Source organism: Engraulis encrasicolus, chromosome 14, assembly GCF_034702125.1.
Source record: "Engraulis encrasicolus isolate BLACKSEA-1 chromosome 14, IST_EnEncr_1.0, whole genome shotgun sequence".
Lineage (NCBI taxonomy): Eukaryota > Metazoa > Chordata > Actinopteri > Clupeiformes > Engraulidae > Engraulis > Engraulis encrasicolus.
The window spans coordinates 31,615,715-31,638,743 of NC_085870.1; the positions used below are offsets into that span (position 1 = coordinate 31,615,715).

Sequence of the window (23,029 nt, forward strand, 5' to 3'; positions counted from 1 at the left end):
GGGTGAAAGGGGAAAATAAGTTCAAAAATGTAAAAAATCCGATTTGGCAAAAAATAAATCCGAAAAAACGGAATTTGAGAAAAATTAAAACGGATTTCATAGGCCCCTAAACATTGTACTTTTAGGATGTCCTCAAAAGTAAAAAATGTCCCTCTCAGATAGTCTCAAAAAGCCCCATTTTACCTTCGTTTTTTTAAAAATCGCGCACCGGAGAAGGGGGGGAGGACCCCCCCTTAACCCCCCCCCCTTGCTCCCTCATACTAAAAAATCCTGGAAAAAGCCCTGTTAAAGCTAAATCCTGTACCATTACAGCTGCTGAGAAGCACTTCAAATGTTGAAGACTAGACTACAGTTCGAAAAGAAAAACTGCTGCAGTGAAAGACGGATTACTGCACAGGCCTCCTAAGAGGCAAAGGGTCCCTGAGGCCCAAAGCTCTATTTCCATGCTCATATTGTGTTAAAATGTCTTGGGGGACCCCTGAACCCCCAACAACAAATGGTCTCATCTGGTCTAAAACCCCAAATCTTGTAAACGAGCAAACTTTCATGTTGTCTGGCCCAGGGTCCCATGGAGTCATAAAAACAGGCCTAGGCCTACTGTATGCAGCGCCGCTGACAGCTTTGGCTGGGCCCGGGACAAAAACATCTGAAAGGGCCCCAAACCCAATCAATACAACGTAATGAGTAGGCCTATCCAATTATGTCCCCCTCTCTCCCTGGGCCCGGGACAAGTGACCCCTTTGCCGCCCCCCCCCCCCCCCCCCCCCCCCCCCCCCGTCTTCACTGACTGTAGGGCCTATGCAATATTATGGAGAGCTAGTTTCGTTGCAAAATTACTTTTTTCTACTTTAGAATTTTATTATGGGAAATTATTGCTCAGACGTCCTTTCATCTGTGCGTGAATTCTTGGCATTAAAATATTTTGAGAACATGCCTTTTCAACCTTTATAGGATGCCTTCAGCGCCCCCTTCGTCCCAGAGATTCTTCTGAAAACACGTTTCCGCTTATGAGTTTACACCGGAAGTTTCTCTTTTTGCGTGCGCTGTCTGGTGTCTGCACGCAGTGCATCCTTCTTGTCAACAAGAGGTATCCATGGAAGCATCTGTTCGTGTTCATGTGTTTGGGGAGGTGGAGGTGGGCTTTTCATATTGCCTTGTTTAAAGTGTAACAAGTCGTTCAACGTAGCAAGAGTGTGCATTTTCAACTGCGACAATGGAACACGAGCGGAGTGATGGATCAGGCGCTCCTGTGCTGCGAATACGTCACGGGTCGATATTTGTTGCAGACTGGCACCGTGGTCCCGACAGTAAAGAGTATTTCAGCAAACTATTTCAGAAGAAAAGACGAAAAACTTTTGGTAAGAGCCCTGCCCGCCTGTTAAATCTACTGTTGGAATACTTCAGACAGCTGCACATTATGAAACTTTTGTTATTGTTCACAAATGGCGCAGTGAAGCTACCAAAATAGGCCTACAACAGATTGTTAAATCTTCTATGAAATCTTCTCTTAATCCTCTACAAAAAATGATGTCATTCAACACATAGACAGTCAATTGTAACATTAACAGAATGTTATTGGTTGCCTCTCAACGTGTTATTACTGCAACGTTTACTGTGAGGCCTGCTTGTTTTTGTGTTTTGTTTAGGTCTTCTTGAAGCTCCTGCCATACCACCTCAAATACATGTCAACACAGTTCGATATAAAGTATTCCTGGCTGGTAAAAGTGGTGTGGGGAAGACTTCCCTCGCTGCACGCCTCGGGGGATCCGACATCCCTGCTATGCACTATGAAACTACAGGTGATTCTATATTAACTCTGCTCTGAAGCAATTGTATAAATGATTGTATGACAAGTAAAATATTTCTTTCTCTGTCACTCAACTGGAGCATGAAATTTGAGGAGAGCCTCTCATGGATATCTCTGATTGGCAGGTATTGAGACCACTGCAGTGTTCTGGCCAGTGAAACTGAGAGAAAACGGTCAAGTTATCCTCTTCAAGTTCCACTTTTGGGATTGCGGGGAGAATGCACTTCGCAGATTTGACCACTTATTACCGGTAAAAACAATTATTTTGTCAACTGATGTATGTGGCACCCTCGACATAGTGATGGTGCCAGTTTTTAGACAGTTATGGGAAAGCGGAGCTACCTTGTTCAAATCCTTTGGAGCCATGTTTTCTCTTATCTCAGCCCAGTCAGGACTGCTTTTATGTTGGGAAGAAATAAGTAAACAGAGGAAATGCAGCTCTAGGTTCATCTGATTTTATTCCAAAAAAACAAATTCCTAGACTAGAGTGCCCAGACTCATGTTTTGTCGTATCATTAGTAAGTAAGTAGTAGGCTAGGCCCTTTATTATCCCACAGTGGGGAAATTCATTTGTTGCAGCAGTAATGTACTACAGATTGTGCAAAAAGCAGACGGCATATACAGACACAGGACCAGGAGGTTAAAAAGTATATAAGATAGATAAAAATAGAGATGTTATAGAAAATAGAGATATTTCTGTTAAAAACAAGTACATTAGTAAAAGTGCATTAGCAGCATCATAAAAGGAAGAGGGGACTGAAAAATAATAGCCCGCTGTTATATGCCATGTTGTAGTTTAAAGCACATGGTTTTGTCTTGCATTTACAGTATTGATTGATGTCATGTGTCTTCTTCTCTTGCAGTCCTGTAAGGAGCAGATGGATGCGGTCTTGTTTTTATTCTCTTTTACTGACCACGGCTCCTTTGAAGACTTGCCAAATCAAATATCCAGAATATCTGACCCCTCTCAAAGGACTGTTAAAATGGTGGTAGGTACCAAGTATCCTTTCTCACACCATGCTCGAATGTATTCAATTCATATCATTGTTGTCGTGTGCCACAGTTTTACAAGGGTAGTGTCGCGCTCTTCCATCTGACAACTGTTTGCTATGTACCATAGCACACATATAAATGTATGTGTGTGTATATTCTTTTATATATCAGAGATGCCAAAAATAACTGTATACATGGTACACATTTTGCCCATAGCAGTGCCAAAACACTAGCCGTATAGGTGCAAGGGGAGATTTGCCTTAACATAGCAGGTTTGATTTGTTCATGCACACGGACATAACGGAGAGGGAGATCAAGACCTTCCAGGATTCCTCTGGCCTGCCGGTGTTCCGCGTGGGGGGAGACGCTAACGCTGGGCTGGGCGAGGTGGCGCCCCTCCTCAACGCTCTGGCCGAGCACCTCTGGCACCAGGACTGTGTCACCGCCGGCTGTGGCCCTTCCTCCTCTCAGGTCTGAGACTGGGACGCATGGCTAAAGATAGGGCCTGGATGAGGAAGATAACTTGTGGGGAGGCATTGCAAACATTTCGGTCCTCAGACCTTCATCAGTGCAAAAGGAATGAAAAGACTGAATCTGAAGCGGTCACTTGTTCACGGTGTAGCGTGGGACTGGGAAGGACACCTGAGGCTGAATCTGACGTGTGCACTATTTGACTGTTGCTACGTTTACATGAGACATTTAATTCGGGATTAACTGATTCTAAATAAAGTTAAATTCTGTTTTGAAAACGCCATGTAATTGTATTAATTCGGAATTAAAGGAAAGACCAAAGCAAACTCAACAGATCTATTTGATTCTGAATTATTAATTCGGAATTAAACGCATCACGTAAACGTAGTGAATGTAGCATGAGGCTCGGACGGATGGCTGAGTCTGAAACGTTCAGTATTTCACTAAGAACTTAGGAAGCACAACTTTCTAATTCCCATTGAATTGAATGAGTGATCGATTTGGACATTGCCTGAGAAGAGGACCACCTGGCGGATACGCAGTCATCCTCTGCTCCTCCTGTATGGCCAGAGGTGGGCCAATTGGCTTGAGATAGTGAAGGTGCCTGATATATTCCCAACTGTCTGTGCTGTTTAGACAGGTCATTAAACATCACTAATTAGATCATCTAAACTTACCTGGCAGTACAGTGGTGGTGAATGGGATCAGCTCTTGAACTGCAATGCCTGGAACACAGAACTTGGCAGGACTTTTATTTTGTTTACTTTCTGAACATGGCGTGTATGCCTCTGTGTACAGAAGAACAAATCTCTAGAGGTTCCAGACTGATTCATTTTGTTTTCTTTTATTTCATAATTAATTTATTAGTGCAGGATGTAAATGTATGTGATTTCTGAAACGAGTAAAGTTGGTGTACTTTGCTATCAAAATGGCTGTTAAATATATTTTGTACCGTTCATATTAATACAGTAATTGCATAGGGTATTTAAGTCACACCACTTGAGACTTATGTGTACTCTGTGTACAGGCAAAGAAAGTGGATCTAAGAAGAAGCGTCATTTTGTTTCTTTTCCGGTATCCACTTTATGTCGGGTGAACGCCCCCTTAGGAGACCTTCGGTTAGGAGACCTTCGGAGTCCTGAGGTTGAGAATAAATCAAGCCCCCTTAGCGCTGTAGATGGCGGTAGCGCACGTCTTGAGCAAACACCTCAAAAATAGAAGAAGAAGGAGGGGACAACGCCCCCTTAGGAGACCCAACTTGAGCCCACGCTTTTGCATTGAGTGGGCGTGGTTTGTGTTATCTTTCTCTTATCCAGTATTTTTGGTACAGGTACTACTGACACTGTGATGACTATTGGGCAGCCATGGGCTGATTCAGTGACTCTCAAACTGTGGGCCGGGGACACAGTGGTGGGCAGCGAAGGTATTTCAAGTGGGCCGTGAACTCATTTTCTAAAAATCTAAAAAGTATTTGTTACTCTTGACTGTTCGAGTTTTATCGTTTATTGGGTGAGAGATGGGGCCCGAACATTTTATGAAAATTTCAAGTGGGCCCGAAGATGGAAAAGATTTGGAACCCCTGGGCTAATGGTTAGGGAGGTGTTTTTTTTTTTTTTTTTAATCAGATTTTCAGGTTTAAATCGCACCCTTACCCTCTCCCTCTGACTCTTCCAGCTAAGATGCCCTTGAATAAAGCACCTAAACCAGCATTGCTCTAGGGACAGTAAACAATGGATAAACAATGGATTAACTTTTGAATCGCCACACAGCAGATAGAATGTGGTCCACCACACGAGACTGCGAGGCAGGCGGCTGACCTAACATGAGAAAGTTAATTATATACATGACTCCATGCTTTTGTATGTTGCCATTCCACTCATACTTATGTGAAAAAGGTCAAGACTTTGTGTGAAATATCATGCCTTAGATAAGTCAATAAGAATAGATCCACGAAGGGTTTCTAAATATGCTCAAATATGTTTCCGATCACATAACAAATCAGTTGACAAACAACTTAATATTTCCAGATTATACAGACACAACTTAATTAAATAGCGTGTAAGATATGAATAAAATATCTTTTAGCAGTTGATTGACAAACACGTCAAGCTGTACAGCCATTGTGAAGTCAAATTATGTATAGTACAGAATTCAGAAGTGTGCGTGTACATGTGTGTGTGTGTGTGTGTTAGTGTGGAAAAGGTTTTTAAAAATATTCTGGATTGAAGAAAGGGCAACTGCTTATGAACATCAGCACAGTCTAGCTCATTAAGTGACCCAGTGGTCAATTAACATCTGAAGAGCGCTTTTCCAAAACTTTTCCAATAAAAGTATGTCAGTTTTCAAAAATATTCAAAAATGACACGTTTTATTGTTCCTTATGATGCAGGATCAGCTGTTGTTTTTTTTATTTGGTTGAAAAAAATATATATGACATCAATCTAGTTCCAACTGCCTCAAATCCTACCTTACAATCACATTTAAAAATAGTTAAAATTGCATTCAAATGGCTTTTGTAGTGATTTCTTTTATAAAGCGAGCACTTCATTTCAAGGTCTTGATGGCTTGAATCAGAGGCTGATCAGAGAACAGACGGTCGCCTGCGGGCCTTCACGGTCAGCGCACCACAGTCTGCTAGCGAGCTCGTCACAGACAGGGGGTCCACGTCTGAGGGTAGTGTGCACTTGTGGCTGAAATTATGCAGGATCCTGCCATCTTCCCCTACCTGTTAAAATATCACATAGATCACAGATAGTATCATAAAAATATATTAGAATGACACAGAGGTGTGCCATAAAACGTAACCGACTTCTTCGACCAAAAGTTGTTGTTGCTTGCCTTCTCAGCCTGGACTTCTATCCGGTTATTGGAGGAGGTGATTATAACTTCTATGGGAGAGTATTCGCTGAGGTCCACGGTGAACAGGTACATGTTTCCCACGGTCAACACCTTACCCTGGTGGACATCACAAATTGGTATATACAGGACATATTAGATGCTTCATTTCCTCAACATCCAAACTGTAACATCTTAGATAATTCCAAAGAGCAGCTGTTTATTGGCTATGTGGTTAAATTCCATGTGTCCCACTCACTTGAATGAAATACAGCTTACTTGACCCTTCTCCATATGATGGTCCATTGACTTAATGCTGTGTGGAATCCCCCCACCCCCACCCCATGATATGGATACTTGTTTGCCCCAGCAGGATGCATTTAAAAGTGGTCTTGTTAATATATCCTGTACAGGAAGAATATCCACATAAAATGAAGTGCTTACCCAACTGAAGTCTGCAGGCAAGTCGTTGATTTCCATGTTAGTATTTTTTTAATAAATCCTCTTGAAAAGACCACGAACGCTGAAGCCAGCACAGAGTTGTCCAAGTGTGTTATCGAGAAAGAAATGGACAGAAGGGAAGCCAGTCTATAAATCCAGTCTTTAGAACATGTATGGTGGGCCTTATGGTCTGTGTAGAGTGGTGATTTCCTTAGGCTAGCCTACAGAGCAGCACTGAGCAGCTCTACAGGGGCTTTTATACCGCTGTCCAGTTTTAATGCTGAGACTGGAGAGTGCTCTGCCCAATGATGACTATGTGTAGTATTTATCACAAGCCAGAGAGGAGAAGATGGCCTGCGCCCCTCGAGGCCAATAGCATTGGCTTGATCTAACCTCTCTTGTCGAATCTAATTTATCTTCGTCCCTTACCAGGTTCTCTCTCCCTGACAGGAGAGTGGCGTGAGAATAGGGCAAGAGTTCAGATCCCTCTGAGTGCCCTATTCACTGTCCAGTACCTCATTGAACACCATGACTCAAAATATTCACCGTCCGGTAACCCTCTGAAATAGCCTACCTGTTCCACTTGACTCAGATCACCTCCTGGTCCACTGACTGATAGAGGCTTCATCTGGGAATATTGTTCGTGGTGAGGCTGTCACCAAACAATGCAGACTAGCATGTGTCTATGAATATGGTGAAATGGAGTGGAGATGTGAAATGTCAGACTTCAGCATCGAGGTCCTCCATCTGTGGATATAGTGTATAAAGACATCCAAAACTATCGCAGTGAATATAGTTAGGATATTGTTCTGTTAGATGTATGCGACAGTATGTTCTCACTAGTTTATAGGCTCCACGAGAGCCCATTTAGTGCTTAAAGAGCACAAGAGATTATCTAAATGTTTGTCCACGAGCTCCCATGAAATTTCGTTATACTCCTGTCCACACGGCGGCAGTATTTACTAGGAAACTGGCAAGAGCGAAATGCAAAGAGGCTAAAAGACGAAGCAGCTGTAAGTACACTGGAAGTAGTAAACAAATACCCTTGACAAAGTCATAAATCCGTGATTACGCTTGCATAAGCTTTCTAACTTCTCCCCCTGCTATTGCATTTGCTTGCCAGCCTCGTGCCGAAATAAAAATAAATTTGCGATGAAGGTAAGTGAATTGCAATGACAAATGCAGTAGTGTACAGTACTTGACGTAGCCTATGTTTTTGTTTTGACCTTACAACTTGACAGATAGGATAGAATCTTTGACGGCTTCAGTTTACATAGACTGCACTGCACTGTCAGATTAAAATAACTGCTGTCTTTAACCTCTGCCTGGTCTGCACTGCACACCTTCTTTCTGGCCTATCATGATCCCAGGACTGTGTGCACTGACTGGTTCATGTGCCCTGTGGTACAAATTAGTAAATTATTACTCAGTGAATACACACAAATAGATGAGCATTTTGCTCCCCGAGCCCTGCTGTACCAGCTCTTTCTAAAAAAGACAACCAAAGGGACAGTCTCAGTTTGGGACCACAGGTAAGTCAGTGGACTATTCTAGCAGTCTATAGGCCTAGTTGAAGGGAGACCATAGGCCTAACCCTTGGTAATTTAAAATTTGGGACATCTGTGGTACCTTAAATGTGGCTCAAGAAGAAAATGTGTTTGGTTGTCCTGATTTTTTGCATGCAATTAAATTTTTTGCGTTTTGCATTGCTGAAATAGCTGTGGCTGAGGACCCCTTAGCATCTCATTAACTTAATTCTGAAGTTCAGATAGGGCCTAAATGTGAATATCTGAGTTAACAAAAAGTGTGTGAAATCAACTTCATTGTGTTCTATTGTATGTGAGATGAATTTTGACACTGATGTGTGTAGCCCATGTTTCACATCACACGTTTCTCTCCATTAGGACAATAACCAGCAAACCACCTCCATCCGCTGTCCTCCACCCCCTCCTCTGTCTGGCCTATGGCTCGGGTGCTGTCCTTGTGTAGGCTTGTGAGGGCGCCGCAGCAGCCCTTGAGGCTGGCTGTGCGCAGCATGTCTCTGGACCAGCGGGCCAGGGAGGTGTTCTCCGCCGCGGTGGAGAGCGTCCAACCGGACCGGGTGGTGCGCCGGAGCCTGGAGAGGCGCGGTGACCAGCTGGAGGTGGCCGGCCGCAGCTTCAAGCTCCAGCACAACGTGCACCTGGTGGGCTTCGGCAAGGCCGTGCTGGGCATGGCGGCCGAGGCTGAGAAGATCGTAGGGGAGCACCTGGTCAAGGGGGTGATCAGTGTCCCCAACGGGATCCAGGAGACCCTGAGGCAGCATGGCAAAGAGTGAGTCGTGCTCTCAAACATTGTACTTTGTATCGCGTGCAAGCGCCAAATCAATCATTATCAGTAGCAATTGTAAGCACTCTCCATTCAGTAATGATTGTAACTAGGGCTGGGCGGTTTTGGAAAAAATGAGCATCACGGTTTTCTTGATGAAAATTGACATCACGGTTTTCTGCACGGTTTTTTGATAAGCGGCGATTTCCCCCCAAATCTTAATCTTTCGGACGAAAAAAAAAACTGAAATTAAATGTAAAAATGAGATACAATCATGAATTTAAATTAATCTCCATTTCTATTTTATCACTTTTTCATTTCAATATTTTTAAATTTTATAGTTTATATTTCCCTGCCCAAGACTTTAAGTTCCCTTTCAAGTAAAAAGGGTTAATAAATTATTATAAGCAGCTGTTTTTGGCTTTTTTCCCCAAGACAGCCCAAAACTGCATATTTGTTCAACACCTGGCAACACTACTTGCTTAGTTATCGTTGTACACCTGGCAACATTGATCACTACGACCGCATGTTGCCTTGCGCAGCGCATGACTAGCGAGTAGGCCTAAACACAGTGGGACAGAAACGGAACAGACTGAAGAGACACGAAAACAAACGGATTTACTTGACATTGTGTGAATATTTTCTTTGAATTAAAGGCCAAATATAACGTAGAATGTATTTTGTCAGGTAGTTTGTGTCATATGGCGATGTATTTCGCTCCTATTTTGCTCCCAAATAATTTCAAACAGCAATGTAGCAATGTATCTTGTCTGCCCATTGCATTTTGCAAGCTAAGCTAAATTAGCCTCAATGGCAAAACTCATACGCAGCCTTAACAGCAGTCCTGCACACGCAGTTGGGATGGTAATGAAATACAGTTAAGGATCTGAGAACTGTTGTAGCCTATTAGAATAGCCTTTTATTTAACTTTGTGAGATCAAATGTAAGCTAAGTTGATTTAAATGTTCATCATGATTCATCCATGCCATGTGGGTTCTTCATTAGGCTGCTTCACTCTCACCAGCTTCTTTAGCGCGATTAACCAATAATTTGTATTGCTTCAATCAACATCGTAAATTGTGATGACATTTCCTAGTAGAAAAGCAACAGTGGACTTGGAGTTGAAATGAAGTGTGACACGAAGTATGAAGTTCACGCACGTAGCCTAGTATGAACAACAACAACAAAACCGTCTCTCATCAAAAAGAGAACCTTGTGTAGGTGAAACCGAGATCACGGTTTTTTAACCGTAAACCGCCCAGCCCTAATTGGAACTTTGATGTTCTATGTAAATGCAGACAGTTACAGTGGTGTTGGTGTAAACGAGTGGTGGACCGGTTGTTATTAAAGTGGCTGGTGGGCAGAAAAGGTCATAGGTCAGAATCCGCCGTTCAAAGTAACTGGCCCATGAAAGGACGGTCAGAAGTTCAAATCCACCAACTGCCTGAGCCCTAAGCATGGCACTGTCCCCACTCGCTGCTGACTAAGGGCCTCTCTCATGGCTGCCTGTTGTCCATCGTGTGTGAAGGGTTACAGGCCGAGGGTACATTTCATTGTCTGCTGTATAACCACTCATCATCACCAACATGTATAAATCATCAGCATATATTAAAGAAATTGTATGTGTAGTTTGATCCAGCATATTAACTAGTTATTATGTTATAATTAGGCATGTAATTAGTATTATTTATCAGTATTTTTTTCTCACCTAGACATTTCAGGTGAAACCAATGTTGAAAAACACTATTATAGATGGATTATATAGATTTTGACAGAACTTTATTTTTTTAGCTCTAAATCACTGTGGTATGATTTATCCTCAAGAGGACAGCAGAACAACAGCACATGGCCCTGTTGCGCAAGGCGACATAGTACTTTATAGTACACATAGACTTTTGGTAGCTAATAGCAATAAAATGGGGCATGATGTCTATCTGCAGGCATGAAAATCCCTCACCTTTCGGAGAAATTGGCCGTTTTGAAATCAAAATGGGTCATTTCTGTGAATCGTGTAGATCCGAGGAGGGGGGGGGTGGTGTCGAGCAAGGAGAAAAGTGTAGCGCCAACTTACTGTATCATTGTGTAGCGCTCTACCGCAGAAAACTCATAGACATAGATTAACCAATTAGGTTTTTATAGGCGGATGTTACCTTTTCTCAAAATAGGCTTAGGCATTCAGCAGGCGGCTTTTTGCAGGTGGCTTAAATGGGTTAAATAGGCTATAGAATCTAATGGCATTAGGTTGAAATATTCACTACACCCTTTCGGGCAATATGCCACTTACTGTCCAAAAAAGAACTAACCAACATAGTTACTGGGATCATACTACATATTGTGCTGTTTCTGCTACTAGACATCCTCAAGAGTCTGCGAGTCCGACTCGGTGGAGCTGACCAGAGAAGAGCTGCTCTTGTCTCCGCTCTCCTCCACTGGTTTCCTACACAGGGAGTCTGAGAGGAAGAGAGATGGAGCCAAAAGAGGGATTAGTGAGGGGACTATGCAGGAAACGCGTCAGATGCAGAAACTAAATGCTTGAACTACTGCTCCCATTGTAGGTGCATGTCAATGTGATCAATTATAGTCACAATGCCAGTCTACATTTTTCCATGTCGTCACATTTACTCAAATGTTTTAGCCAGTAGACAGTAGAAGATGGAAGATCAGGAAGGGCAAGACTCCCAAGAACTGCCAAGATCCACATACATTGACAAATAGATAAAATGGGGAAACACAGCAGATACTGTTTGAGCATCTTTACATACCTTTTTGGACAATCTGCTTCTTAAATCGTTTTAGGCATAAGTCAAAAGACTAAACAGGCTATCAGCACGAGCGAAAATGCAGTGGCGAGACCAGCCAGACCTGCCAGACCGCAAATAAAAGCACAAATGGATTAATTTTCAATGCCGCCGAAGTCAAAATCATGCACTTGGGGTACTGAGGCATGTTCACTCACCACTGTGTGGATTAGGTGCTGAGGTAGACTTTGGTGGGGCAGAGTTTCTGATGGGGGACTGGGTAGGGCTCGATTTGGTAGTGATGGAATGGTTTAATGAAGCAGCTGTTGCGGTGGTAACGACTGGGATACGCTGGGTGTTCAGATCCATAAGGGCAGGTGGAGCGGCATTGCAAATGACATCAGATGTGGTGTTCCCTTTCCTCCTCACACCATGTGGCTCACAACTGGTTGGGAAACGATAAGAAATAGTTGTCAGTCAAATAAATCTTTATCCTCTTTAAACAATTCGGGGAAAAAAGATAAAAAGGCAACATACTCTGTCCATTTGTGACACGGTGATGTGTCATCTTCGTCCTTGTTGAAGTAGCCATCCTGACATTTCACACATTTTATCTCTGTCGGGACTTTTGAGGAAATTGCAAAATAGAAATGTTTTTCAATTAGATTACTGGTAGTGCCTCACATTTAGCATTACAATCAACACAAGTAAATTGGAAATCAACCATGGAAATTTGGTACAAAAATGTTGCTATAAATGAAACATGTCTTTGTTTTTCCCTAATCATCAGATATACGTACACAGAGCTCCAACATGTTATCTACCTCAACAAGACATCATTGACTTACCTGTTGCATCGACTCCATATCCAATGCCACAGTCACATCTACTTTCCCGTTTATTACGAGGAGTGAATCCTTCAAGGCACTGGCATTTTCTATTTTGGTGCCTTTCACACGGAGATACTTCTTTGGAACCTAATATTATACAGGATTGATTTTAATTAAGGAAAGTCAGATGGAAGGAAATACATAGAATGCAACATTTTCTCAGAGGAACCATAGCTGGGTCTTCTCCATTTTCTCTGCCTATCATCACATTCATTACACAAACCTAAAGTATGTCAATGAATATCATGACTAAATTAAATATTTGCAAAAAAATGTTGCCTAATATACAAGGGCCTTACCTTCAAAACATTGATTGCAAGGTGTACAATGTCCTGGTCCTTCATCAGTTTTGTATTCTCCATCTGGACAGGGTTGACATCCATTTGAGAGTGTGCGATAGCCTGGACATACATTTTCAACTCAGCATCATTCCATCTGTTTGAATTCAACTCTTCTACCAAAGGCAATGAAACATGGTGACACTTAAGAATAGGATTCACACGTTAGCCATTAATACATGCCTAATTACGGTCTGTGTACTTATAAGTGACTTATAAGACGTGCAAAATCAAGGGCCTAATAGGGTCCTCATTATGATTTATCAATAATAAATACTGTATTGGTAACAAACAAGAAATGTGTTAATAAATGCCTAATAAATGATTGATTTTGCTTAACACATGTCTTATACGTCACTTACAATGTACAGTGGATTTACAATGCATGTATTTAGCATGTATAACTAACATGTGAACCTTATTCATAAGTATTACCTAAAACACAAACTTAAAAAGTTGATCCAATATTCATACTTCACCTGCACCACATTTAGATATCACAGAGTGTGTGTTCATCATTAATATCCACCCCACTCCACGTCATTGCAGCAAACACTGAGAACACTCTGATGAGACAGAGGAAGTCGTGTCTGTCATGAAGCTTTTCTGTCATGTAGCTTTCCCACCTACTGTACCTGTCATGGAAACATTTTTTCCCACTTTGATAACGTTGTAGTCACCGTTTGAAATCGTATGCATTCCTATGGCTCACAGCTCTGATAGTCTTCACTAGGAGGAGCTATGTCTGTGGGAGGAGCCGATGGGGCGTGAAAATCGCAAAGATGTCTGCGCCCAGTCAATCCGAAATGCTGCTAGTGCCTTGAGCTGCCCATTGCCAGTTTAGGTTAATCTATGTCTATGAGAAAAGAAAACTTCATACCATTTCAGGAGAGATTCCACAACTGACAATGACGTTTGACCAATCACAGCATTTGTTGCTGTCGGCACAGCCAATAACGTGAACAAGCTCAATCTAAGTCCCACCTTTCATACTTCTTTTTGAAAGCGCAATTTTAAACAGGTGCCGCTTTGGTCTGCGGGGCTGGCGTGGTTGTATCAAATATCTTTCTTTATAGTTCTAGAACATCTCTGATTATAAGAAACCTAGGCTACCAAGGCTACCTCAAAAATACCAAAATGACCACTGAAAATAATATTAAAACACCAGAGGACTGGAATGTGGCAGTGTCCTTTACTTTCAAGCGTGGGGAAACATAGGCTATTAAAAATCGCAACAAAAATCGCACCTTTCACTTCATGCCGCAACAAAATCGCAACAACACAGTAAGAAGCTCCGCAACTTTTAGCGCGATTTTCTGGAAATCCTCGTGCACCATCTGGCAATTCAGATCGCGAATTTTTGAGAAAATGCCCGCGATTTCCTGGTGGGACTGGATAATATCCTACGCACCTGCCCACCTACAGAGGTGTGCAAAAGCGTCTTCTTGAACAATTATTTTAAGAGCACCATACTGATTTTTAAACACAAGTTACAGTGATTTTTTTTTTAAATTCAGATTTTAATGAACATTCCTTATATGTAAGCTAACCAAAACATTTCAAAATGTTTCAACTGATGAATATGATGAAATGATTAGATAAATGCAGAGAGCATAATTTACACAAGGACTAGGAACTTTAAGGAGTTACTAACTGCGCGTCTCCAGAACAAGCAGATGTCAGGAAGCTATTAATTCAAACAGGTTCCTTACTTGGAAAACTATGCATCCCCGGCAAATATTAGGTCATTTTTACTCCATTAGTAGCTATTTTATTCAGTTCATGTGTGTTTTCAAACTGTTAAGACAAATATTAAAGCTCAACTATAATTTCAAGACAATGTCAAATGGATTTATTACACGGGTATTGTGAGTGAAAATTACTTTGGGTCTGAAGATTTCATCCATGTAAGTAATTACACTTTTTTCGAGGTGCTTGTCACAAAGCACAATCCTCTACCTGTTTCCCCCCCGCATAACATATTGCTGTGCACCCTGCTTTTATTGCTGTGCAGTAGGATATAAGAGGCATTAAACAATAAATAAGCAAACAGGAACTTGTATTCAGATTAACTTGCCTTCTTTGTGGTTCGTATTCAGTGCTTTACTGCATTTGTTTTTCGAAAAATTTAAAATTATTATTATTTTTTTTTTCAAAATCTTTAAAGGGGGGGGCTAATACTAATGTAGGGGGGGCTAAAGCCCCCCTAAAATAGGCCTAACGACGGCCCTGCCGGCCGCACATTGGCTCCGACAGCATTGCGGCGCACTTTCGCTACCGACATAATTCGGACTAGAGGTGCTCCGATCACCATTTTTTGGCCCGATCACCGATACTGATCACCAAAAATCTTTATCTGCCGATCACCGATCATTGCCGATCAGAGAAATGATTTCCTATTTTTTTAATAGCCTATTAATTATCCTTATTGAATACCATTTCTGCCCATAAACCAATCAATCTTAATTTGCACATGTCGCTTTCACAATGTAGGCCTATTATTAGGCTATTATTATTATTATCATTATTATTTATTATTATTTTTATTATTATTATTATCTTTCAGCTCTTTCAGTGTTGGTAATATAACCTACAAGTAAGTCTACAGTATTAATCAATTTATAAGTTATTGCATATAATTACTTAACTATTTAAGATTGAATTGAAACTGAAACATTACATCAATTTATAAGTTATTGCATATAATTACTAAACTATTTAAGATTGAATTGAAGCTCAGACACCTGGATCTCAGTCTCTCGTCTTCTGCATACGAGAAAAAACCCTGTCGCTTTAAATGAGCAGCCTCGTGAGGAGAGCCCCTCCCCTCTCTGTCACTCATTGTCCACAGCAGTGCTCCGCGGCCGTTCTGAGCTCTCTCCCTCTCCCTCACCTGTCGCTGTTTGGCGTTTCAGCGACAATCAAACTAATCGACTGACTGTCAATTACAACTTTGAAAACAATAACGTTGGCATGCTTGTGCGGACAACGTGAACTTGTCGCTACACAGGTTATAACGTAAAATGGCTAACTGGCGAGAAGTAGTCTATCGCAAATTACATTGTGACTGAAACACTTGAGATTCTACATACACATACACAAAACAAGAAAAAAACTTCACTTGAAAGAACAGGCAACACGCACAACACAGCGTGTCTGCGAGGAAAGCTCTTTCTCTGTAACACTGTCATAGATTGTAGAATTCCCTGCACAGACTCATTGAGTTTCACCGTCCACTCTCCCTCTGCTACTGTTTGGTGTTGCAGCGACTACAAACTAATGACCTGGCTGTCCATTAGGCTACAACTTTAAAAACAATACCGGTCCGTTGATGATTGTTTTGGAAACGTTTAGTTGTTGCGTGCTGACAGGCTGTAACTCAAAATAGCGAACATGGCGAGACTGACACGTCATTCGCAAATTACAAGCGTCATGTAAACGGCGCATGGATCGGAAAATCAGATCATTGTTGATGCAGATATGATTATAAATGGTGACACCATTTATAATCATATCTGCATCAACAATGTTATGGTGAAAATGAAGAAGGGAATGCCAAAAAGTTATAGACAAGCAAAGATGCCTTCTTTTGGTGCAGCAGCTCTGCAGAGCCAGCGCCTAGGCTACATGCAGGCAGCGCCAGGTGTAAAGGCAAAATGGTTGCGTGAGGAATTTAATATCTCTGGATCGGTTTTTTGATCGGCATGTTTTTCCGATCACCGATCAGGCTATTTTTGGCCATTATCGGCCGATCATGATCGGCTGCCGAGCAATCGGAGCACCTCTAATTCGGACCCCCAAACCCAATTTCACACGAACATAGCATTGATAGTCAATGGGCGGCGCCGACAAAATAGAACTTGTCTTTTGATTAGATCGTTAGCCCTTGTGACCCTTTTGGTAGACCTTTGAGTGATTGACCACTCAAGAACCAAATGTGTTGATAATATCATGTTATCTCTCTGCCCATTCACCAACAATAACATTTCTCTGACCACACACAGAAAAAGTTTCACTACAAGGCAAAATTATTTAGGCCTATTGTAGTATATAAAAATAATGAAAGGTTGTCCTATTATTAATCACGTGTGATTATAATTCCAATGATAGAAAGATACCTTTGGATTTACAACAGCTACAGCCACACTAATGCACAAAAAGTTTCAGTAATACATTCAATGAACATGACTATGTACAACTTTGGCTTTCCTACATGTACACAATAGGTGTCAAGCAGTAGTCTTAATTTAAATATACGTAATTAACATCCTCATCCATATACATAGTTTTCTGTGTCAAATATATGTTCTTCATTATGTGTAAGCTTACACACTATATGAAATGATTTTAATGAGACATTCTAGAAATATATAAACCAAAGTGTTTTTTAGGAAACATTAAATTGATCATAATGCTAACTTATCACTCAGATATCTTCACCTTAGGTAGGCCTACGTACATTAACTTACACAACACCAGCACTTTTAAGGTGGTCTATCTTTTGAGTGGATGTGTACGAAGCAGACGGCATACACTGGTATGGGAATATTTATTCACATGGCCTATCACATGCATAGAAATACTGTGAAAGTATAACATACAACTTTGAACATTTAGATTAGACTTTCTCAACAGGGGCTCTTGATAGGCTTATTATGAGGTTGAGGGGCCATTGGGAGGCATGAGTGCATTGTAACTGAAATTTTATGCAGTGTGCAGTTTGGCCTAGTTGTGGTTTGGTCTTCTGCCTTTTTAAAGATCAACTAGGCCAGCAATATGTTGCCCTCCTCTCACTGTGGTTTGGGGTTCTCTGTATATTTTGGTGTGCTGACCAATACATGGTTTTCTAATGTTTATAGGCTATATTGACCTTGATTGGTGGTGCTTTTGTTCACTGGCATTGCCATGTCTTTGCACTGTGAATATAGTTGTACAATTATAATTATTGATGAAAGCCTATATTGGAAGAATTTGAACAGGCACATTTAGGGTTGGCTAATTGCAGTGCTTTCCACTGTCAAATTAAGCACAGACCCTAGACTAAAAGACAAATTAGCCAGACAATCAGATTTTTCCTGAAGTGGAAATTTTATTCAGAACCTGTTCAGATAAAGGCCTTATAATTTGGTAAACTTTACCTTCAACCAGTTGGAAGTTTTAAACTAAATTAATGAACCCTGGTGCAATTTTATTTAATTAGCTTATATTCAAAATAACATAGCCTATTTAAATAAACACGAGTGCATTATAGGCCTAACTTTAATTTCAACTTAATGTGAAATGCAGCGTGCAGTTTGGCCTATCTGTGTGGTCTGGTCTTTGGTCTTTTTAAAGATCAACTAGGCCAGCAATATGTTGCCCTCGCGCTCACTGTGGTTTGAGGTTCTCTTTTTGTGCGCTGACCAATACATGGTTTTCATGTTAATAGGCCATTGACCTTGATTGGTGGTGCTTTTGTTCACTGGCATTGCCATGTCTTTGCATTGGGCATGGTTGTAAAATAAACATAGAGACTTAAATTGCAAACGTTGCAGCGTTTTCCTCCTACTATATATCTTCACTGAATGGTCAATAAATCTCTTTTTGGCTCTGAAACTTAAAGTACAGGTATATACATTTTTCCACAACCTAACATATGGCCATCTAAATTCTGATGCGTCCAGTGTCACATGCATGCGCTATCTGCATTTGTTTCCCCATTCACTTTGTATTAGATTATGTCACTATGCATATTATTTTTGTTTCAGTAGCCTACACATCAAAGAGAACATTTTGAGGTTGGCAACCTCACCCATTCAGATGTTAGGCCTACTGCTCAAACAAAAAGTCTGAGATATTGGCTACTAAAGTATAGAGGGGACTTGCCATGATGAAGTCTGGGAAGCCCTGGGAAGTCTTGATTGTATATTGGACCATTGTTGTGATCTAACACAATTTGCTGCTGTGTGCTGTGGCAGCAGTCGAGCAGAATATTTGACAGGTATTGTGTTCTATGTAATGTTTTATTTCATTAGATAGGGGCAATGGATATTGAACATTTGTAAGCTATATCAAGATACAACATGTTAATATGCCAGAATTGAAATAATAAGAAAGCAAAAAAACAAAACAAAACATCTTTTCTATTTTCGCAGTTTCGCCCGGCCTATTGTGGCCTGTTTTCTTGTGGATAATCTCATTTTTCTCAACAAATGTTCTTCCATGGGACACCATGCCCCCAGACCCCCCTAGTAAGACTCTTATACAACACTATCCCCCAAAAACGCCACTGCACACCACACATGTGCGCGCACCGCTGCAGCACACGCGCCACTCCGTGCCACCGCGCCACGCCGCACCTTTCTCACCTTTTTCACCCCTGACCCGTTTCCATGCCTGCTATCTTTTCGTTCAGCTCAACATAAGGAATACAATACCGATACAATACCCTTTCTTGTCAGTTAACGCTGAAATTATATTTACAGTAAATCTCTGTGCAAACAGGGCAAAGACAGGATATACTGTATATACATATCGGCGGCATCACATACATGCACATGCAGTGTATATGAAGCATAAAGCAGCAGCAGCATCAGACAGACATGGCACTTCACAATAACTCGAGACCACAATAACATGACTGCATTACTTCCCCATGTCTATAGGCAGATGCTGCTGTCGAGTGGGAGTCGCATTACAGTAATGGAGGGTGCCAAGCACAACCTGCCGGACGCTGATGCCCAGCAGGCAGCTGACAGCATACGGCAGCTGGCCAGCAGTCTGACAGACACGGACCTGCTCCTGGTGCTCATATCAGGTATATATGTTACACTGTCTACTTATATATAGAGATCAAATGTTAATACTTCTTATTCGTATTGTATTGGTATTGGTTATAATTAAATAATAAATATATTTGTATTTGTATTGGTTAGTATTGAGCTCAAACGGGAAACGGGATGTTAAAGTGCATTAAAATGCAGGAAATAACATCTAAGAAATACAACATTTTCTGGGGGAAGAGCCCCAGAACCCCCGCAAAAAAGAACTGTCCCGTATTTCAGTCATTGGCGGTGGGCAATGAATTAATGAACTCAACAAAATGTTGCATAGGATTATCAATATTGCTTTGCTTTCTACATATTCATAACACTTTTAAAACATGCTGAAAAGATAACGCGATAGTACTGAAAACTAATCCTCTGCTTTAAGGGTAATTTTTTTGCGATGATGTTACTAATGCGGCCCGCTTGAGGTCCACATGGGTTGTATGCGGCCCCCGGACCAAAATGAGTTTGACACCCCTGGTCTATGCATGACTGCAATCCTGGCCCTCATTGACCTCAAAAACCAAGAATTGGAATTTAGATAATTATTCCAGCTTGAAGTAGGTTTAGACTGTGTTCTGATCTTTTCAGTATAAACAGGGAATTTCATGACAATATGGTTGATCAAACGCCAAGTCTAGCAAAGTTCAACAAGAAAGGTTATTTCACAATAATTATGACAAAATAATCAAGATCACAGCAACATGAATAGGATTTACATGGGAGTTGCTGTATGTCTGTACAACTTCAGTTGCAAAAACGGGTGGAACCAAGAATGAAAATGGCCAATTAACGCTTGTCAGTTCTCTCAAAGAGAACAGGAAGACAATAGCCTCAATAATTCTCCACTGACCTAACAATCTGGAAAGCTCGGACTATCGAGGGGTGCCCAAAGCAAATGTTGTCATATTCGACCACACAAAAGCATTACCTGCTTGGGTTGTGCAGGGGACATACTCCATGTGTGGTTGAGGGAACTAACAATTACTGCAGAGCCAGTGTGATTTGCACGCCCCTCCCTGTACAGACGTTTCCATGCCATGTGTGCAGGTGGGGGCTCTGCCTTGCTTCCGGCCCCAGTGCCGCCCATCTCTCTACAGGAGAAGCAGGACGTGACTCGCAGTCTGGCCGCCGCCGGGGCCACCATCCAGGAGCTCAACACTGTCAGACGCTCGCTCTCCCTGCTCAAAGGAGGAGGCCTTGCAGCCTGTGCAAAGAACGCACAGGTAAACAGCACAAATAATGTGGGAAGGACAGGAAGACTGTGATTTGTAGGACCATTGTTAGATTTTTTTTTTTGACTCAATCTACAGACTGAAGGCGTTTTCTATATGAAATATTTTGAAAATAAATAAAAACAACAAAAAAGCACATAGAACCTGTGCATACTAACAAATGTTCAAAGACAGTCTTTCAGTCCTATATTTCAAGTCATTCAACTTATTTATATACAAACTAATTGAAATATTCTTTATTTTTGAAACATATTTATCATTTCTGTTTTTTACAGGTAGTGGCCCTGATTTTGTCTGACGTGATTGGGGACCCTCTGGATCTGATTGCGAGTGGCCCGACGGTAGAGTGCGAGATCTGGCCCGAGCAGGTGTGGGCGATACTTAACCACTATGGCCTGCCCGCCTCCTCGCTGCCCGCATCTGTGACCGAGGTCCTAGAAAATGCAGGCCATAAGACGGCCAAATTGAGTGCCGACAGCTCTTCTGGTGACAACTCCCGAATCACGAACGCCATCATAGGCTCCAACAGTATTGCGCTGGAGTGTGCGGGCCGACGTGCACGAGAGCTGGGCTTGCGGCCGCTGGTGCTCTCCCCGTCCGTGTCCGGGGACGTGAGGTCGGTGGCTCGACTCTATGGACTGTTGGCGCGCTACGCCTCGGGCCCACTCCCCGCCACCTCCAGCCAAGCCAAGCATCTGTCCCAGCTGGCCGACAAGTTGCTCCAGCTAGGCCCGGAGGTGGGCATCGAGAGCTGGGACCTGATGCGCACCATGAAGGTCCTGGAGGACAGCCGAGACGAGACCTGGGGCGCCACCTGCCTGCTGGCCGGGGGAGAGCCAACCGTGCAGCTGACCGGGAAGGGCCGCGGAGGCCGCAACCAGGAGCTGGCCCTGCGCGTGGGGCTGGAGCTCGGGGACGGACTTGGCACCAATGTCGGGGGAGACAAGGGGCCCGTGTTTCTCAGCGGGGGCACGGATGGGCAGGACGGGCCCACTGAGGCGGCGGGCGCGGTGACGGACGGCGCATTGGCGGAGGAGGCGCGAGGGCAGGGCCTGGAGACCGACGACTTCCTGGTCAATAACGACTCCTTCACCTTCTTCTCCCAGCTGCGACAGGGCCAGCGGATATTGATGCCAGGGCTCACCGGCACCAACGTCATGGACGTGCACATCATGCTTCTGCCCCCACCACCCGCACTCACGGACTGAGGCAGACTGATTCACACAAGCACATGCACGTACACGCGTCTGCACATAGACGAACCACTTGTGGACCAAAACACTGTGGAGCTTGATCAGTACTCTGTCCAACAGCAGTGTAAAATCACCAGAGGAGTTACTCACTGTTGCACCTGCTCTGGAGAGATAGTCCACAATTCAGCAAACATAAATATTTCAAATTGCTCTTTTTAAACTGATATTGAATTTATAATGATTTCAACTAATTACCACCTCAATGTCCACTTTTCTGATCAGTCATGCTTTTGTTTACACTATAAGTCAGGGAAGACGAACTGCCAATGTTCCTTTACTTACAATGTCAAGACGTCTTAGATTGAAATACAACGGTTGAAATAACCCTGATACTTGCATTGCCAAACTTGAATTACTAATCCCATTTTTATGTATTTAATTAACCACTTTGCTAAGCAAATAATTGATTAAAATGCAGTTTTACTTTATCTGGTCCTGGAGTCCTGTATCTTGTTGAACATGGTGCGTTTTACCAAAGACCAAAGAAATAAAAATATTCCATGACCACATTGTGATAATATTTAAAACATTGCCTGCTCTACTTGGCCTTGTTATATACCCTTATTTTCCGGCCTATAAGCCCTTACTTTCCCCCCCCATGCTTTGAAGTTTAAATCTTGCGGCTCGCACCACGATGTGGCTGATGTATAGAATATTATGTGCGACAAGCACAAAGTGAAAACCTCATAGGATACCTGCGGTTTATACAGAGCGGCGGCCTATACATTACATTTAGTAGACATTTTTATCCAAACTGACTTACAAAGAGGGCATCCAAGCAAGTACAGGGTGAGGGGTGAATACAGAGTACAACAGTATATACCTGTAATCAATGTAGAACAAAGTGCAGCAATATGTAAATTGTGGAGGACCCACTGAGTGTGTAAGCAGTACAAAGAAAGTGCACAGGGGGGG

The 23,029-nt window shown here is 42.2% G+C and overlaps 3 protein-coding genes across 5 annotated transcripts; 2 read left to right on the forward strand and 1 right to left on the reverse strand.

Annotated features, from left to right (window-relative positions):
- The first annotated feature begins 1,024 nt into the window (after window positions 1–1,024).
- cplane2 (ciliogenesis and planar polarity effector 2) lies at window positions 1,025–3,947 on the forward strand. The gene is made up of 5 exons (XM_063216466.1): window positions 1,025–1,358; window positions 1,647–1,799; window positions 1,933–2,057; window positions 2,671–2,807; window positions 3,073–3,947. Exons 1-5 carry the CDS (start codon window positions 1,214–1,216, stop codon window positions 3,275–3,277), a joined length of 765 nt encoding a protein of 254 aa, XP_063072536.1. The 5' UTR covers window positions 1,025–1,213; the 3' UTR covers window positions 3,278–3,947.
- A 1,689-nt stretch (window positions 3,948–5,636) lies between these two features.
- Window positions 5,637–7,409, reverse strand: LOC134463254 (heat shock protein beta-7-like). Its single transcript, XM_063216467.1, has 3 exons — window positions 6,551–7,409; window positions 6,110–6,226; window positions 5,637–5,996 (listed from the first exon to the last, which is right to left on the reverse strand). Exons 1-3 carry the CDS (start codon window positions 6,584–6,586, stop codon window positions 5,853–5,855), a joined length of 297 nt encoding a protein of 98 aa, XP_063072537.1. The 5' UTR covers window positions 6,587–7,409; the 3' UTR covers window positions 5,637–5,852.
- Window positions 7,410–7,538: 129 nt separating this feature from the next.
- On the forward strand, window positions 7,539–22,542 carry glyctk (glycerate kinase). Of its 3 annotated transcripts, none has more exons than XM_063215426.1 (5): window positions 7,539–7,560; window positions 8,452–8,860; window positions 19,465–19,616; window positions 20,677–20,852; window positions 21,137–22,542. In XM_063215426.1, the coding sequence occupies exons 2-5, from the start codon at window positions 8,511–8,513 to the stop codon at window positions 22,067–22,069; spliced, it is 1,611 nt and encodes a 536-aa protein (XP_063071496.1). In that variant the 5' UTR covers window positions 7,539–7,560; window positions 8,452–8,510; the 3' UTR covers window positions 22,070–22,542. The 3 variants fall into 3 exon arrangements, with proteins under 3 accessions (XP_063071496.1, XP_063071495.1, XP_063071494.1); XM_063215425.1 differs by lacking the exon at window positions 7,539–7,560 and adding an exon at window positions 7,581–7,705; XM_063215424.1 differs by lacking the exon at window positions 7,539–7,560 and adding an exon at window positions 7,977–8,079.
- The last annotated feature ends 487 nt before the right edge of the window (window positions 22,543–23,029 follow it).